This window comes from Dipodomys merriami, unplaced genomic scaffold (assembly GCF_024711535.1).
Source record: "Dipodomys merriami isolate MVZ:Mamm:240054 unplaced genomic scaffold, mDipMer1.0.p SCAF_19, whole genome shotgun sequence".
In the NCBI taxonomy this organism is placed as follows: Eukaryota; Metazoa; Chordata; class Mammalia; order Rodentia; family Heteromyidae; genus Dipodomys; species Dipodomys merriami.
In genome coordinates this window covers 8162044-8180944 of record NW_027203270.1, presented here as the reverse complement: position 1 = coordinate 8180944, position 18901 = coordinate 8162044, and the positions used below count along the sequence as shown (strand labels likewise).

The following is an 18901-nucleotide window of genomic DNA, read 5'->3' as shown; positions in this document are numbered from 1 at the left end:
ATACCTCAGACTAGTCTCTCTGTGCTAGTCCTTTCCAGCCAAACTGATCATCAGCTCTTGTGTGGTCTAGCCCAAAGTGTGTCTGGGAATCTGTGCACTTGACCTCCATCTCCACAGCTATGACTCTATTCCCAAGCACTTTGGTATCTGGTTAGAATGATTTCTTTGACCACTTGATTGGTTTCTAGGCTCATCTCCATGCATCCTTTATTCTGTAGCTGGAAAATACAAATCTGATATTACTTTTAGTTAAAGTCCTATTACCTCCAAGATAAAAAAGTTCAAATTCAAATCTACTTCACAAGATTTCGACTATTTAGCCTCTTACTTTTCTGACATGTTCTACTGTCCCCTGGAGGCTACACTCCAAAGGTATTGAATTGCCTTTTTTTTTGTCGGTTATGGGGCTTGAACTCTGGGCCTGGGTGCTGTCCCTCAGCTCTTCAGCTCAAGGCGAGCACTCTACGCTTGAGCCACAGTGCCACTTCTGGTTTTCTGGTGGTTTATTGGAAATAAGAGTTTCACAGACTTTCTTGCCCGGGCTGGCTTTGAACCGTGATCCTCAGATCTCAGTCTCCTGAGTAGCTAGGATTACAGGAGTGAGCCACCAGCGCCCGGCTTTGAATTACTTCAAACATATCGAGTTGCTTGTTCTACAACTAGTCTGGACATATTTTTGCCCACTTTCAACTCCGTCAACTTCTGCTAATTACCCAGACTTTGGCTCAGACAGCACATACTCTGGGAAAATTTCTTTGTTAGTCCTTTGAGCTTTCTCAGCCCCTACTCCTACTATTGAGCTGACTGTATGTATAACATTATGGCTAAACCCATAAGCAATGCTGTAGGCTTAACCACAGGGGCAATTCATTTGGCCCTTGGCTATCTGTATGGCCTGAGGCAAGGGAATTCTACTTTATGTGCAACATGGGGAAACATTTCATCAGTCTGCTTTGAGAATTAGATGATGTAAGGTGCCGACAATTAGTAAGCTGTTACTGTGGTACTGAGAAATAGAGCTCCATACCCATTCTCGAGGTCAGGTAGGTGTGTGTGTGTGTGTGTGTTCGGGCGCGCGACTGGATCTTGAACGCAGGGCCTGTCCCTTAGCTTTTCCTGAAGTTCATGGCTGGTCCTCTTATCACTTGAACCACATCTCCACGTCTGGCTTTTTAGTGGCTTGCTCAAACTGGCTTCCAAGTGCAATCATTAGATCTCAGCCTTCTGAGTGGCTAGGATCACAGGAGTGAGCCACCACTTCTTCCGGTCTCACCAGTGTTCAGTTCCGGAAAGGGGGTCATCAGGTCCCCAGGTGATCAAGTACCAAAGTTCAGTCGGGAGCTCCGCTCCGAGCTCATCCGATTCCGAACGCCCCCAGGTGGTTCAAGCGCGAACGCAATAGCCCAGAGAGACCCAGAGATGGGGTCATACCATTCCAAATTTGAGGGGAAGAGAGAATTTCTAAATCCATAGTCTGTGTTTTGGAAGTACTTCCTCCTCCGTTGGCTAACCTCGAGTTCTGTCAGATCCGAACAAAGTGAGAAATAAGACAGGAAGCGCCACAGAAACAGGAGTTGGCTCCACTTCTCCCCCATCCTTACAATGACATTGGTACTTTCCCTTTTCAATTCCCTCTCAATAATGGTACAGTCCATGAAGGGGAGAACCGAGAGGGACTCAGGGGTCGGAGGCTAGTGTTGGTGAAGAATCACCCCTCTTGCCTTGGCACTATGGTACGGTCCGCCACCCGCTGATTGGCTGCCGAGGCCCCGCAATCGGCTTCAGCCCGCCGCGCAGCCCTCAGAACAGCTCCGGCCGCTGTGCCGCCTGGCTCTCGTTTTCCTTGTTCTCCGCGGGCTGTGGGGGGCTCCGCGCCGCGGCCGTTAGTCATGTCGGGTAGGTGCCTCCTTCAGCAAGCAGCCGCTGCGGCGAGAAGGGGTCTGGCGGGCTTGGGCAGTCTCCCCGCCCCACCGGAGGGCCCTGAGGGAAAGCCTCCGGCCTGAGGGAGGCTTGTGTGTGTGTGTGTGTGTGTGTGTGTGTGTGTGTGGGAGGCGGGGTGGGGGGGGCCGGGCCTCGGCGCCGCCATGTTGGACTGGAAGCACGCATGCTTCCAACGCCTTCTGGCTGCAAATCCCGGCGGGAGCGCTTCGCAGACCGGGCTTGTGACCCTGTCCTTGGAACCCGGGGAGACTGGTCGCTCCCGGCCAAGAGTGCGCGTGTGTGTGTGTGTGTGAATTGGGGGTGGAGGGGGGGGGCGGAGGCCGTCTACGCCATCCTAGGGGCGGGGAGGGGGTTCTCCGCTTCGTCCTCAGCATCGCCCCGCGAGGCTTCGGGGCCCGGCATCTGGCCGCCTCGTCCCTCAGTTTCCCCCATCTGCGAAGTGGAGCTGAGCCTGCCTGACTCACTCCGTTCATAAGGTGTGTGTGTGTGTGGGGGGGGGCCCTTGAGGCTCTGGGAGCCCTTTCCAAGGACATGGCCTCTTGCACGAGATCACGCTTCTTCTCGCCGTTGCCTCTGCTGTAACCACCCGGATTCAAGTTGAGGGCTTTCTGTTTTTGTTGTTTTCTTTGCGTATAATTCAGCTACCTCTGCCGTTGCATCTTCATCTCCAGTTGTCTCTTGAAAGAACTTAAAAGTGAACCCTTGCTGCTTATTTTTTTTTTTTTCTTGATTAAATCCCTGTAGGTGTTAGCGGCTTTCCCCTGAAAACACAACAGACCAAAGCAAAGGCACAGTTGCTTCCTCGAAGTAGTTACATTGGCCGAGAGAAGGCCCCTCTGTTGTGTGGGACCGAGAAGGCGACTTGTGGGCCTTTGAGGACAGCCGGACAGCCAGTTCGGATCCTGCTAGAGTGTGGAGGCCCTCTTGATTTAGCAGGATCTGATTGCACAGGCCCTCTATTGGGCTACATCCCAGGTTACCCAGACTAGAGTATCCACGTACTAGTAACTCATGACAGATGAACACTTTCCCAGCGAGCAAAACATTTCCCGAAGCCTTACGGTTTGGGTGAAACAAAAACCTGTCCGGGGGGCACGCTCGCGCTACTACTGAGTCTTGAACTCAGTGCCTAGGCTATACCCCTTAGCTTTTTCTGCTGAAAGTTGGTGCTCTACCCCTTCAACCACTGCTCCCCTAAAGCTTTTTTGGTGGTTAGTGGTTAATTGGAGATGGACCTTACTAACTAGTGCTCAGCCTGGCTTGGAACTGTGATCCTTGGATCTTGGTCTCCTGCGTAGCTAGAATTCCGGAGAGCCACCAGTGCCAGTCTTACTAAGGGCTAACCTAATAACATTAATGAACACTCAGTAATCTAGTGCACCAAAGAAAAACCAACAATTAGAGCAAGAAAAATTGATCAGGAGAATTATAATTTCCTTGACTGTAAGGCGCCGAATACTGGGGACCTAATGGGAAACCTGTAAATGGCATTGAATTTCAATTTCTGTTTAATTCACACTCAGAGAAGTAGATATTTTTGTGTGTGTATTTATATACATATTTTATCAGGTACATAAAAAGCATGAAATGTAAAGCTCCTGAAAAGGATACGGAAGTACTTGGCATAAAATATAAATAAAATTGGTAGAGCACCAGCCAGTGAGCTGGTGTGTCTGGTATCAAGTTTGAGTGCAAGTGTGGCAACAACAACAACAACAACAAAAAAACAGATATGTTTTTTTGTTGTTGTTGGTGGTGGTCATGGAGCTTGAACTCAGGACCTGGACGCTGTCCCTGAGCTTTTCTGCTGAAGGTTAGCACTCTACCACTTTGAGCCACAGATCTGCTCCATTTCTGGTTTACTGATAATTGACTGTAGATAAAGTCTCAAGGACTTTGTTGCCCCAGCTGGCTTCAAACTTTGATCCTTAGATCTTAGCCTCCTGAGTAGCTAGGATTACAGGCATGAGCTAGAATGATTTTATTTATTTTTGTCTGTCATGGGGCTTGAACTCTGGGCTTGAGTGCTGTCCCTGCGCTCTTCAGCTCAAGGCGAGGGCTCTACCGCTTAAGCCAAAGAGCCACTTCCGGTTTTCTAGTCGTTTTTATTGGAGATAAGAGTCTCACTGACTTTCCTGCCAATGCTGGCTTTGAACCAAGATCCTCAGAACTCAGCCTCCTGAGTAGCTAGGACTACAGGCCTGAGCCACAGGGCGCCCAGCTTTTTTTTTTTTTTTTTGAGACAGGCTCTCACATGTAGCCTAGGCTTGCCTGGAATTCTATCCTGTTTCAGCCTCCCAAGGGCAGAAATTAGAGGCATACACTACCACCCTCCCTTTTTTTTTTTTTTGGGTTGGTTGTGGGGCTTTTTTTTTTTTTTTGGGGTCCAGTTGTGGGGCCTGAACTCTGGGCCTGGGTGCTGTCCCTCAGCTCTTCAGCTCAAGGCTAGCGCTCTACCACTTGAGCCACAATGCCACTTCCGGCTTTTTGCTTATGTGGTGCTGAGGAATCGAACCCAGGGCCTCATGCATGCAAGGCAAGCACTCTACCACTGGGCCACCTTCCCAGCCCCGGTTGTGGGGCTTTAACTGAGGGCCTGGCATTGTTCTTGAGCTCTTTTTGCTTTTTTGCTCAAGGCTGGGCATTCTACCACCTTGAACCACAGTACCACTTCTATGGTGATTAATTGAAGATAAGAGTTTCATGGATTCTTGCCCAGGCTGGCTTTTAACCTCTATCTTCAGAGCTCAGCCTCCTGCATAGCTAGGATTACAGGTATGAGCACTGACTCCTGGCTCTTTTTTTTTTTTTTTTTTGGGTCGGGTCGTGGGGACTGAACTCTGGGCCTGGGCGCTGTCCCTCAGCTCTTCAGCTCAAGGCTAGCGCTCTACCACTTGAGCCACAGCGCCACTTCCAGCTTTTTTTTCTTTTTGCTTATGTGGTGCTGAGGAATTGAACCCAGGGCCTCATGCATGCAAGGCAAGTGCTCTACCACTGAGCCACCTTCCCAGCCCCTGACTCCTGGCTCTTAATTCCCTTTTTTTTTTTTTTGGGGGGGGGTCGGTGGTGGGGCTTGAACTGTAGGCCTGGGAGCATCTCTCAGCTCTTCAGCTCAAGGCTAGCGCTCTACCACTTCCGGTTTTCTGGTGGCTTATTGGAGGGCAGGGAAGGTATCTCAGTGGTAGAGTGCTTGCCTTGCATGCATGAGGCCCTGGGTTCGATTCCTTAGCACCACATAAGCAGAAAAAGCCAGAAGTGGTGCGGTGGCTTAAGTGGTAGAGCACTAGCCTTGAGCTGAAGAGCTGAGGGACAGTGCCCAGGCCCAGAGTTCAGCCCCCGTGACTGACAAAAAAAAAAAAAAAAAGGTCTCATGGACTTTACTGCCCAGGCTGGCTTTGGACAATCATCCTCAGATCTCACCTTCCTGAGTAGCTAGGATGATGGGTGTGAGCTTCCAGCCGGCTTCATATATTAATGTAATTGCTGATGAAACATGGCTTTTTATACAGCTGGGTAATTTTAACAGAAAATTGAAGTTTTTCAAGATTTACCATTTGCAAAATTTATACTTTGTTATATTGTGGAAGAGTTGATTAGTACTGATGTCCAAATTACAAAAGTGGAGATTGGCTTTCTAGTGTGCAAAAGACTATGATTATATATGTTTATTATTATTTTTGCCAGTTCTGGGCTTGCTCTCAGGTCCTAGGGAATGTCCCTGAGCAAAGAAGCTCAAGACTAGCACCATAGTGACACTTCTGGCTTTTTCTGTTTATATGGTACTGAGGAATTGAACCCAGGGCTTCGTGCATGGTAGGTAAGCGCTCTACCACTAAGCCACATTCCCAGCCCTAATACATACTTATTTCTAAATTAACATTCAGTTAAATGTTCAATTTTAGTTTTTTTTTTTGGGGGGGGGGTCCGGTTGTGGGGCCTGAATTCTGGGCCTGGGCGCTGTCCCTCAGCTCTTCAGCTCAAGGCTAACGCTCTACCACTTGAGCCACAGCACCACTTCTGGGTTTTTTTTCTTTTTTCTTATGTGGTGCTGAGGAATCAAACCCAAGGCCTCAGGCATGCAAGGCAAGCGCTCTACCACTGAGCCATCTTCCCAGCCCATCAATTTTAGTTCTTTTTAGACTTGTTATATACCACTGATACATTTTGTTATAAGTATATAAAATACTTTTTTTTTTTGTCGGTTGTGGGGCTTGAACTCTGGGCTTGGGCGCTGTCCCTGCGCTCTTCAGCTCAAGGCGAGTACTCTACCGCTTGAGCCACAGTGCTACTTCCGGTTTTCTAGTGGTTTATTGGAGATAAGAGTCTCATGGACTTTCCTGCCCGGGCTGGCTTTGAACCATGATCCTCAGAACTCAGCCTCCTGAATAGCTAGGATTACAGGTGTGAGCCACCGGCGCCTGGCATAAAATACTTTTGACTTTGCATAAAGCTTATGCTTTCAGATTATATTTTGTTAAATTAATAAAGTTAACAGATTGAAGTCCCCCTAAGCAACTAATACCATTAATAAGTTATAGCCTTTAAACATTCCAGACTACACTTCTAAATCTTATATATGAAATTGACTCAGGTACTACAAATGCCTGACAGAGAAGAATTACAAACTCAATAAAATACAAATATTTGGGCTGGAGTACAATTAAGTGGTAGATACTTTGTATAATACACTCAGGGCTTTGGGTTTGATCCCAAGTACTAGAAAGAAGAGAAAAGAAAAGATATGTATGTGTATGTATATTGTAAGTATATTATAAGTAATACTTTACAAAGGTGAATTGTCTGAGTTAGTCTTAAGTATAATGTCAGTTTTACATAGAACACACAAAGTCAAAACACATCTTTTTGGCATTATGGCAGACCAACATATCCTGAAAATCATTTTATCCTTCAAAGTGGAAAAACTTAAGAAAGGGAAAGCCACCACTGCCAAAAGTGAAATAAAAGCCAGCATGGTAGGGTTAGAGCCAACTTGGCAGCAGCCGTGCAGAAGAGGATATTGCTCTCTCTCTCTCTCTCTCTTTCTCTCTCTCTCTCTCTTGTCTTAGTATAATGTCTTAGTTTTTATTTTGTATGTTAGAGCTGTCAGAACTATGTAATGGGGACTAGAACCCTTATATAAATTGTAGGCTTACAAATGGATTTGAAGGACTCATACTTCAGTGAAGGAATAAAGTAGGAAAGAAAACCTTTGTACTAGTATAAACAAGAAGGAAACTTTTTACTGAGAATTTGTAACCTGGGACTTGGGCTTCATAAAACCTTAAATTAACAAAAGTTATTTCTTGGCTGATAACATCCTTATGGTTCCTGGTTAAAAATGAAAAACCTTTTTCTGAAGCAAACTTCACAATTTAGATCACAAAGAATATGGGGGAAAGACAAACCTTGGAAAAGATGAATTCACAGTAAAGTAGAAAATTCAGAGACAGTTAGTTGCTTAAATGAGATGAGTGGCAAAGAATAGAGCCCCTATAAATGATCTATAAAAGTGTTACCGTTAAAGTTAACTAAAAAAAGTGTATCAACCTTAAGACCATGATGGTATTAATGGCCAAAGAAATTTGAAAAGGAACCACGTATAATTTCTAGAATTGGAAAAAGTGTATATACCTAGCAGGAGGTATATAGATAGGATTGATACGATTCCTCCAGAAGTCAGTGTGGTAGTGCATGCCAGTCATTCCAACATTCAAGAGGTTGAGGCATGAGCCTCTTAAGTTTGAGGCCAGCATAAGTGAGACTTAGGAAAAAAGGAAGTTCCAAAGTAGTTGACTGTTTTAAAACAAGCAGTAATCTTAAACACAAGACAAATTTATATGAATTGATGGGAAACTTATGTTATGAAATGCCAATAGCAAGTCTAAAGAAAATAGGAAACAATTACAGTATAACTTTTATTTTTGGTGCTGGTACTAGGTCTTGAACAAAGGACTTAAAATTCTAGTTGAACTTCCTTATGGCCACACACATCCTTTTTCTGCTTGAAGCTTCTGTCCAGGCTGACTTTGAACAGTGATCCATTAAGGTCTTAGCCTCTTGAATAGCTAACATTGCAGATGTGAGCCACTGATTCCTGGCCCAGATGTTTTATGAGGGTAGGAAATAATGAAATGATTCTTAGAATTTAAAGGTAACATAACTTGACTGAGAACTTTGGTAGTATTGGAGCTTGAACTCAGCTTTGTGCTTGCTAGACAGACTTTCTACTACATGAGCCATGTTTCTAGCATTGACCAATGTTATACCAAAATAAACCGTCATATTTATCTCCAGAAGATTCCACTGGAATCTTTGCTAAATGAACTAATATTGAATTCAGAAAGGAAAAATGGAATTTAAAAAATAATATAGAAGAAATATGGTAAATAAGAAGTAAAGAAGTAAATACTGACTGTAAAACATCAGATGAAAATTATTAGATGTAGAGATTGAAGAAGTAGATAGTGAAGTTGTGATTTGCATTAGGCTGTTCAAGTTCATGTTTTTCAGTGGAAGTTGAAGATAGTTTAGAACTTTGCCAGAAAAGCATGTTAAAAAATTGCTGCTATAAGCCAGGAGCTGGTGTCGCAATGCCTCTTAACCCAGCTACTTAGGAGGTTTAGATCTGAGGATTGTGGTTCAAAGCAAGCCCTGGTAGGAAAGTCTGTGAGACTCTTTATCTCCAATTAACTATCCAAAAACCTGGAAGTGGAGTTGGGGCTCAAGTGGTAGAGCACTAATAGTGAGCATTCTGAGACAGTGCCCAGGCCCTTGAGTTCAATACTGCCGATCTCCCCCCACTCCCCCCCCCAAAAAAAAAAAAAAAAGAAAAGAAAAGAATCCCAGCAGACAGTTGGAGGATTAAGACTGAAGGTCAGTTCTGGCAAAAAGTTAGTGAGGTACTCTTCCCCCATTTCAATTATAAGCCAGCCTTAGAGCCTATCATTTCACATATAGGATGCAGTCTGAGGTCAGTTCTGAACAAAAATGTGAGATCCTACAGGGGCAAAACAAAAAACAGGTGTTCACAATGGGAATATGTAACATACATATGTTCAAACACTATACCAAAAACATAAGAAATGTCAAAAGGTAGAGAAAGATGGATCAGGGAAACACCATCTTAATGATGATGTATAATTGATGGTTAACTTCATGTAATGTTAAAAAGAAGTTTACCAGATATATTGCAGTTTTATGAGTCTAATAACGTAGCCTCAAAAGATAGAAACAACAAAAAAATGACCATAAGAAATAGACAAGTCTGCAATCAAATGGAAGTTACAAAGGCTTCCTGTGCTTGATGTATTCCTGGGGATTCAGGCTGTGTGTAGCAGGATTACAAGTTTGAGGCCAACTACTAAGATTCTATTTCAAAAACAAAATAGGAGGGCTGGGAAGGTGGCTCAGTGGTAGAGCACTTGCCTTGCATGCATGAGGCCCTGGGTTCGATTCCTCAGCACCACATAAGCAGAAAAAAAAAGCCGGAAGTGGCGCTGTGGCTCAAGTGGTAGGGTGCTAGCCTTGAGGTGAAGAGCTGAGGGACAGCGCCCAGGCCCAGAGTTCAGGCCCCATGACCAGACCCCCCCCAAAAAAAAATAGGAATACTTTAGCTACTAATAAGGCAAATATATGATCAAACAGTAATACCTGGATACTATATTAGTGCAAATTTACAGAATTTGCTTAAAATTTAGAAACTAATTCTTTTGGAGCACATAGGGGACATACACCAAGAGGAAAAAGCCCTAGCCTGCAAAGAATAATGTAGAAAATAACTTTTCTGACTTTAGTGGATTAGTTAGAAAAAATCAGAGTTAACCCCACACATTTTGTAAATTTAAAAGCGCTTTGGAATGATTTTGAGCTCAGGAACAAGTTCAATGTTAGGTAATCTTGATGATCATTTGTTTCAGATGCCTTACCATTTTTAAGCTGTTTTTGTGTTGTTTTGTTGCTGGTCCTGGGGCTTGAACTCAGGGCCTGGGCACTTTCCCTGAGCTTCTTTTGCTCAGAGGTAGCACTCTACCACTTGAGCCACAGTGCCACTTCTGGCCTTTTCTGTTTATGTGGTTCTGAGGAATCAAACCCAGGGCTTCATGCATTCTAGGCAAGCATTCTACCACTAAACCACATTCCCAGCCTTTAAAAAAGCCAGTCTGGGCAGAAATGTCCATGAGACTCTTATCTCCAATTAACCACTAGAAAAACCAGAAGTGGCTCTGTGGCTCAAGTTGGTGAGTGCTAGCCTTGAGCAAAAGAGCTCAGGGACAGTGTACAGGCCCTAAGTTCAAGCCCTACAACTGACCCCCCCCCAAAAAAAAAAAAAAAAAAAAGGTGGAAGAGAGGAAAGAGAGATGGGAGCCTAAGCTGAGAGGAGGTTCCTACAGCCTGAGTCAGCCAGCTGTGGTCTCCAGGGAGGCAGGACTTTGGAGGATCTGCTTTTCCATTGTACATTCATGGCCCCTGTCTCTCCACTCCAACTCCTTCCTTCTGGGCTCCTCTCAAAAGATGGTATTGACAGGCACTGGTGGCTCACACCTGTAATCCTAGCTACTCAGGAGGCTAAGATCTGAGGATCCAGGTTCATAGCCAGTCCGGGCAGCAAACTCCCCGAGAGACTCTTGTCTCCAATTAATCACCAGAAAATGAGAAGTGGTGCTGTGGCTCAAGTGGTAGAAAGCTAGCCTTTAGCAGAAGAGCTGAGGGACAGTGCAATAGCGTTTAGGCCCAGAGTTTAAGTCCCATGACTGACAAAAAAATAAAAAAAAGAATCTCATGGACTTCCCTGCCTGGACTAGATTTGAATTATTATCCTCAGCTCTTAGCCTTCCCAGTAGTTAGGATTATAGGTGTGAGCTACTAGCCCCCTGCTTCCTTAAAGATTTACAATTTCAGAGGATTGAGAGAACCAAGGACCTAAGTTAAGGACCTACGTACTTATTTGAGATAAGCTTACATGGTTTAGTTGCTGTATGTTCTATAGTTTTGCCTGAATCAAAAGAAAACACTGTAGTATTAGACTTGATTCTTAGGGAACCCATATCACAGGTTCGCCTCATGTACTTCCTAAGTGTCTTTTGGCTATCTTATTCATATTTCTTTACCCTACCATAATTGTTTTCACTCTGGTTTATGTAATTTTTTTTTTGCAATTTGATGGCTGCAATTATTCTTATGGTCCATTTAGATTCAGTAGTATCATTTCCCTGGTTTTTTTTTTTGTGGTAGTTAAGCTACAACTAGTCATTTTATTATGGGCATAGCAGTAAATGTATATTTTGTATAATAAAAATTTTCAGGTAATGCTCCTTATGTTCATAGAAATAGTTTGTCCAGTCGAAGTCTTAAAATTAAAAGTTTAAAAAATGTCTTGCATGGGCTGGGAAGGTGGTTCAGTGGTAGAGCGCTTGCCTTGCATGCCTGAGGCCCTGGGTTTGATTCCTCAGCACCACATAAGCAAAAGGAAAAAAAGCCGGAAGTGGCGCTGTGGCTCAGGTGGTAGAGCGCTAGCCTTGAGCTGAAGAGCTGAGGGACAGTGCCCAGGCCCAGAGTTCAGGCCCCACGACCGGACCCAAAAAAAAAATTGTCTTGCTCTATCAGTTTAAAGATCTTTTTTTTGTGTGTGTATGTGTGCCAGCATTGGGGTCTGAACTAGGCCTTATGCTTTCACTTGGCTTTTTCACTGAAGGCTAGCATTACCACTTGCACCCTACTTTCCTTTCAGGTTGGGGAATCTTTACTGAGGAATTGTGGCTAACCCTACTTATGTGACCAATAGCAATTAACTCTACTTATAGTAGCTTTATATTAATTGGACAAAAAAGAATGTTACTGATTTTATTTGATTTTGAGGAGGGTTTTAGAATTGTTGGACAGGAATACTTTTAATATTGAGGCTGATCCTATAGCAATTTAAGACACATTTTATAGTTTGTACTGGGGCTTGAACTCAGGATTTCATATTCTCACTTGGCTTGTTTGTTCAAGGCTGGTGCTCTACTACTTGAGCCATACCTCTATCTGGCTTTTTGGTGGTTGATTGGCTGGCTTTGGGCCATGATACTCAGACCTCAGCCTCCTGAGTAGCTAGGATTACAGGTGTGAGCCTCTGGCACCTGCATATTTTATAACTTTAAAATATTTCATGGGCTGTGAATATGGCTTAGTGGTAGAGTGTTTGCCTACCGTGCATGAAGTCCTGGTTTGATTCCTCAGTACCACATAAATAGAAAAGGTCAGAAGTGGTGCTGTGGCTCAAGTGGTAGAGTGCTAGCCTTGAGCAAAAAGAAGCCAGGGACAGTGCCCCGGCACTGAGTTCAAGCCCTAGGACTGGCAAAAAAAAAAAATCATATAAAATTGATTTTGTTCATTACAAATGGACAAGGCATTCATTTGACTTTGTCTAGAAGTCTAATGGATAGAGAACCTCCTCAACAATTTTTTATGCGGGTGATACTTTGAATTACTGAAAGAAAAAAAACACGTTTCAGTATTTTTTTCACCTCCAACAGGCGAGGACTCTTTATAGAGGTACAGTGAGGGGCATTAAACCTTCCTGCGGGAATGGAGGTTGTAGGAATGGGTGGATTTGGGGTCAGGCTTATGGGTCTTAACAAGGAAGCAGAACAAAACAAAACAAAACAGGCTATATGGTTTCTTGGAAGCCAAGGTGGGGGATGTCCTTGGCCAGACCCAGAATGGAATGTTCTACCTGGGCTGAGGGAACTTTCAGCTAAGCCAAAGTGGGAATGACCTGCCTGCGATCAAGCACTTGAGCACGCACCTGGTGTTTTGCTTGACCTGGGGGAATAAGGCAGGGGTCAATTCTTTATAGTCCATCTTTAGATCAAAAGATTGGGCCCAGAAGGGAGAGGTAAGTCCTTCTTCTCTTTGGATGGATAAAAGGATTGGGCTGGGAGAGGAGACTGGGGAAAGAGGTCTGCAGTTATCTTTTCTGGCTACTTCCTGCTGACTTGGGCATTGGTCTCCCATTAGGTGTTATGTTGGTTAGGCTTCTTGGTTAAGGGGAGGAGTTTTGTGGCCCAGATCTCTTCTCTGTTAAGGAGTCCTGAGGACATGAAAAACTTGGTCATCCTCAGGGATGTGAAAGTTCGGACATGTTCCTGGAGAAAATGAGTAAGACATTTGACAAGACAGGGCCCCACAGATACCACTAGTAAAATCATGATAACTGGGCTCAGGAAAGGAGCCAGCCAGAAGTCCTTTGAGGGGGAGGAAGAGGAATGGAAGGGGGGATTCTGTATTGAGTTTATATATTCTCCAAAATTTGTTATTTTCTCTAACAATGTCCGATTGGTTAGCCCAAAAGCAGCATTTTTCCTCAGAGTTTAAAATGGAGGATAGAAGCAGGTATTGCTAACTTGACTGAGTTCCTGAAAACTTGGCAAAAATTGGAGTCAACAGCTAACTGAGCAGCTGTAAAAAGTCTTAAGCAACCCTTTTTTGGTGTTGATGGCCAAAGCAGTCTGATACAGAGGAGTGGTTTATATATTGCCATGCTTGTTCAGATAGGGTCTTGTTAACATTTTTTTTTTTTTGTCGGTCGTGGGGCCTGAACTCTGGGACTGGGCGCTGTCCCTCAGCTCTTCACCTCAAGGCTAGCGCTTTGAGCCACAGCACCACTTCTGGCTTTTTTCTTTTTGTTTATGTGGTGCTGAGGAATTGAACCCAGGGCCTCAAGCATGCAAGGCAAGCACTCTACCACTGAGCCACCTTCCCAGCCCTTGTTAACATTTTTTTGTCCAGGCTGGTTTTGAGTCATGATCTCCTGACTAGCTAGCACTACAGATGTGAGCTACCTCACTCAGCCTGAGTGATTTTTTTGTTTTTTTTTCCGTGGGGGGATGGTACTGGGGTTTGAACTCGGGCTCCAGCCTCATTCAGGTACTCTACCACTTGAGTCATCTCCTAGTCCTTTTTGCTCTAGTTATTTCGTGTTTGCCCAGAGCTGGCAATCGTGATCCTCCTTCCAGTAGCTGGGCTTAGAAGTGCATAGCACCCATCCCCTGCTAAAGCTGTGATTTTAAAAATGTAGTTATTGTTAAAAAAAAAAAGAAAAGAAAAGAACGAAAATACCACTTGTATAGTTTTCTCCCTGTACAGTATTTAACTTGAGGTTTTACTTTCTACAATTTTCTTTTTTGGTCAAACGTGGGGCTTAAACTCTGGGCCTGGGTGCTGTCTTTCAGCTTTTCAGTTCCAGGCGGCTGCTCTACTACTTGAACCACAGCACCACTTCCGGTTTTCTGGTGGTTAATTAGGATAAGAGTCTCATGAACTTTCCTTCCCTGGGCTGGCTTTGAACCAGGATCTGCTAGTCTCAGCCTCCTGAGTAGTTAGGATTATAAGAGTGAGCCACAGGCACCTGGCTTGCACTTCATTTTTGACATTTCTTTGCCATATTTCATCTATATGAGCTAAAGTCATAGGTGAAAGATTTTTAAATAAGATTTAAAATTGTTTTTATGTGTTTTAGATTCTGGAAGTTACGGTCAGTCTGGGGGTGAGCAACAAAGGTAAAGTATACATATATTTTAATAATACCATGAAAAACTAGTATTGAGAAAAAAGGAATTTAGTTATAAATTCTGGTAGGTTTCTGTTTTGGGACTTGCTATGGGAATATCTTAAAATAATTAAATATTAGCTTCCCATTGGGAAGAGAGTATAAATAGGTGCTAAGAAATATTACCTATTTTAAAAGTGTTTATAATATAGATGAATCCTGGAAATTAAGATAATCCTACTTAGTGTAATGATTGTTTTAATTACTTTGAAGAAATTGTTAAGAGGTTATTAGGTTCTCAGAAAAAGCATTTCATTTTATTTTATTTTATTTATTTATTTTTTTTGGTCGGCTGTGGGGCTTGAACTTGGCCTGGGCGCTGTCCCTCAGCTCTTCAGCTCAAGGCGAGCGCTTTACCACTTGAGCTACAGCGCCACTTCCGGCTTTCTGGTGGTTTTATTGGAGATAGGAGTCTCACGGTCTCTCCTGCCCGGGCTGGCTTTGAACCGCGATCCTCAGATCTCAGCCTCCTGAGTAGCTAGGATTATAGGCGTGAGCAACCAGCGCCCGGCAGCATTTCATTTTTTGATGGTATATAATCTTTTGTAACAATTTCTTTAAAGCACTAGAAAAAATGTTTAGCAATTTTTGAGTCCTTATGTTCACAAAAATATTTGAAGTGAATATACCTTTAGAAGACTTGCTTGCTAGAAAAACAGTCTTCAACTTAGGCTATAAATGGTTTGGAGCCTAGTAATATTCAGAATAGCATATTAGGTATCTATGGTCATTAAGTTCTGAGCTTTCTGAAAAAATGGATTTAATTTGATTCTCATAAGGTAGTGCCACCTTCTTAATAGGCATCTGGCAAATGAAATGTGCTTTTAAAATTAGGGAAACTAGGTGGGTGGCAAATGCTAGTAATCAAAGCACATAGAAAGTAAGACAGGAGGATTACAATTTTATTAGGGAAACTAGGTGGGTGGCAAATGCTAGTAATCAAAGCACATAGAAAGTAAGACAGGAGGATTACAATTTTGAGGCCAGCCTATGCTATATAGGGAGAACCTATCTAAAAAAAATGTTCACAAATTCTCTTAGCATTTGATAGCTCTAAAATGATAGAGTTTTAAAATTTTTTATTTTTTAATTTAGTTATTATTATAAGTAGTTGTGTAAAGGTTACAATTCTGTAAGTCAGATTATGAGCACAATCCTTCTTAATGTCACCCTTTCCTTCATTCTCTCCCATTTTTCCCCTTCTGTCTCCACTCTTAAGTTGCATAGTTCATTTTTTGTTTGTTTGTTTTTGGCATAGTTCATTTTTTTACATAATGTACATTGGATATAATGACTACATGGTGTGTGTGTGTGTATGTGTATGTGTGTGTGTGTGTGTGTATGTGTGTATGTCTCTTTCTCTCTATATAAAATGACTATTCTCTTCAGGCTTGAGTCCTTTCCGCCCCTAACCCCCCTCCCATGTTTGTAAAAAGGTGTTTTGGGTTTTTTTTTCGTTTGCTTAGTTTTTAGATTTTTTTTCTTCCCCTTTGGATATTTGACTCTCAGAGAAAAAAAGTTAATTTTTGAGCTTACATGTTGTAAAATTAATTAAAAATCTTAGGAAGATACATATACTCAGGGAGCAAACAAATATTTATTTTTATTTATTTTTTCAAACAAATATTGAAGTACATGCAAGTGTTGTGACACTGAATACACGATAGTACTCTGGACATATCTATGCTTCTAATTACTGAGGTATTTAAATTGGACTTTTAGTGCCACACATGCCTTTTCTAGAAAGTTTGTAAAACATTTAATGAAGGCAAGTGGTAGGAAGAAGTTAGTTTATTCATATGTAGCTAAATTGAAAGTACCAACTAAACTGGTACTTTAACAAAAGTATTAAAAGTTACTGTGTTAAAGATATTGTGGGTCTTGATATATAGCTTATTATGTATTATTTCTAAACAAAAAAACCCAAAAGCTTAGCTATCAATTACTGTATTGGATTTAAATATTAGAAAAATTTGAACCCGAGATTAAAAATTTGCCTATAGAATGAAATTTGTCAATGTTTCTGGCCATTTTATTTACCGTAAAGCATAAATCTCTTGATGTTGTAACTCTGGTGAAGTTGTACTTGTAAGGACTTGTTAAAATAAAATTTCTGGTATTTGATGTGTAAAGAGGTCTGGGAGTGATACCATTTATGTCTTATGGACTTTGGTCATCACATTTCATTTTAGACTCTTAACTGATAGTTGCTCAGAAAAGAAACCTGGATTTGAAGTAAAAGTTGAAATGAAGGCAGGGTGCTTCATTTAAGCTTTTAAAGTTTCTTCAAGCACATTTCTTTTAAGTACTACATTTTTATTTTACAGTTATTCTTCCTATGGAAATCAAGGCAACCAAAGCTATGGGCAAGCACCACAAGTAGGTTGAAAGATAAAATTTCTTTTTTATTACTAGTTACTTTCATATTAAGTGATGAAACCATTTACCTGAATTTCAGAGCTATTCTGGCTATGGGCAAACAACTGATTCTTCATACGGACAGAACTATGGCGGTTACTCCAGTTATGGACAGAACCAATCAGGTTGGACTGGTTTGTTAACTTTGCTGTTTAAAGACTTAGAAATCAGAACGTTCTCTAAATAGTATTCCTGTACAATCTTTAGGTTATTCACAGTCCTACAGTGGTTATGAGAATCAAAAGCAGAGCTCATATGGCCAGCAATCGTACAATAACCAAGGACAGCAAAGCACGGAATCATCATCAGGGTAAGGAAATAGTAAGAGTATTGAGATTGTGTTGGGTAGTGTAAATAGATATGGCTGAAGTTTTAGTTTTAAACTTCACTGCCTGTCTATTTTATTTCCAACTCAGTTTTTTTGTGGTGCTGACAATTGAACCATAGAGCCTCACACATGCTAGGCAAGAACCCTGTCCTGAGCATTATAATTTAATTTAATTTTATTGGTCCTGGGGCTTGAACTCAGATAATAGACACGGTCCCTGAGCTTTTTTGCTCAAGGCTAATGCTCTACCATTTGAGCTATATAGCTCCACTTCTAGCTTTTCTAGTGTTTAATTGGAAATAAGAGTCGCATGGGCTTTTTTGCCCAGGCTGGCTTTGAACTGTGCTCTCCAGATCTCAGTTTCTTGAGTAACAATGGTTACAGATGTGGGCCACCAGCACCCAGCTCCATTTTATTTTTGAGCCTTTTGAATGTATTACTTTTCCAGAATTTTTGTTGTTGTTGTTGTGGAGCTTGAACTCTGTGCTTGGGCGCTGTCCCTGAGCTCTTCAGCTCAAGGCTAGCGTTCTACCACTTGCGCCACAGTGCCCACTTCTGACTTTTCGTGTTTATGTGGTGCTGAGGAATTGAACCCAGGGCCTCAGGCATGCGAGACAAGCACTCCACCACTGAGCTACCTTCCCAGCCCATTTTTTTTTCTTAAACTACAGAAACATATACATGATACATGTACCAGATACCTGGAGTATGTTTTATTTGTTAATACAGATAGGTGAACATTTTCAGTTGATTTGCATGAGACTTTTTTTTTTTGGTTGGTCATGGGACTTGAACTCTGGGCCTGGTCACTGTCCCTCAGCTCAAGGCTAGTGCTCTACCATTTGAGCCACAGGGCCACTTCCGGTTTTCTGGTGGTTTATTGGAGATAAGAATCTCATGGACTTCCTGCCCGGGCTGGCTTTGAACCTCAATCGTCAGATCTCAAACTCCTAAGTAGCTAGGATTACAGGTGTGAGCCACTAGTGCCTGGCCTGCATGAAACTTTTTAAAATTTAGTTTTAAAGAGCCTATATTTAATTAAGTTAATAATGCAACTCCTTCCCCCTCTCCCCACTGTGCTTTACATTTTTCATTTCAGGTGTTTAACCCTCAGATGCCACAGATAGTAGTTATCCCCATTTTGCAGATGTAAAGAAATGTTGTTACAGTTATACAGTTCCTCAAGTTTTTTAGCTGGAGATTTTAGAAAACTGAAATCTCTAGTGGTTTCTGACTGCAGTGTTGAAGTTAGTCCTAATAAAATTCAGTTAAATAAAAACATTAGGAAAGATTTCTGAAGTCAGATTATTAGTTTTAGGGTTGGGGACCTAGTTCAGTTGTGAGTACTTTCCTAGAGTAAGCATAGGCCCTGAGTTCAAACTCCAGTACTAGCAAAATAAAACCAAAAATACCAAATTTTGAGAATGTTTGAAAACTATAGAGTACAAATGTAGGGAATATTTTGAAGTCATTTAAGAAAAAAATAACCCCCCTCCCCCGTACAGTATTTTCACAATAAAAAAATAAAAAAATAATAAAAAAAGAAAAAAATAACCCTTTAACACCTTCTTGTTTAGTTTTAAGTTTAAGCATAATCCTTTTATAAAGAATGTATGGACTAGGTG

General features: G+C 42.2%; 1 protein-coding gene across 2 annotated transcripts in view; it reads left to right on the top strand.

Moving 5' to 3' along the window:
* Window positions 1-1795: 1795 nt before the first annotated feature.
* Window positions 1796-18901, top strand: part of Taf15 (TATA-box binding protein associated factor 15) — a 52472-nt gene continuing 35366 nt past the window's right edge. For both annotated transcript variants that reach the window (XM_070027169.1, XM_070027168.1), the window contains exons 1-5: window positions 1796-1896; window positions 14441-14480; window positions 16858-16909; window positions 16989-17073; window positions 17156-17258. In XM_070027169.1, coding sequence (XP_069883270.1) covers window positions 1890-1896; window positions 14441-14480; window positions 16858-16909; window positions 16989-17073; window positions 17156-17258 — 287 coding nt within the window. In that variant the 5' untranslated portion in view covers window positions 1796-1889. The remainder of the gene's footprint in view (window positions 1897-14440; window positions 14481-16857; window positions 16910-16988; window positions 17074-17155; window positions 17259-18901) is intronic.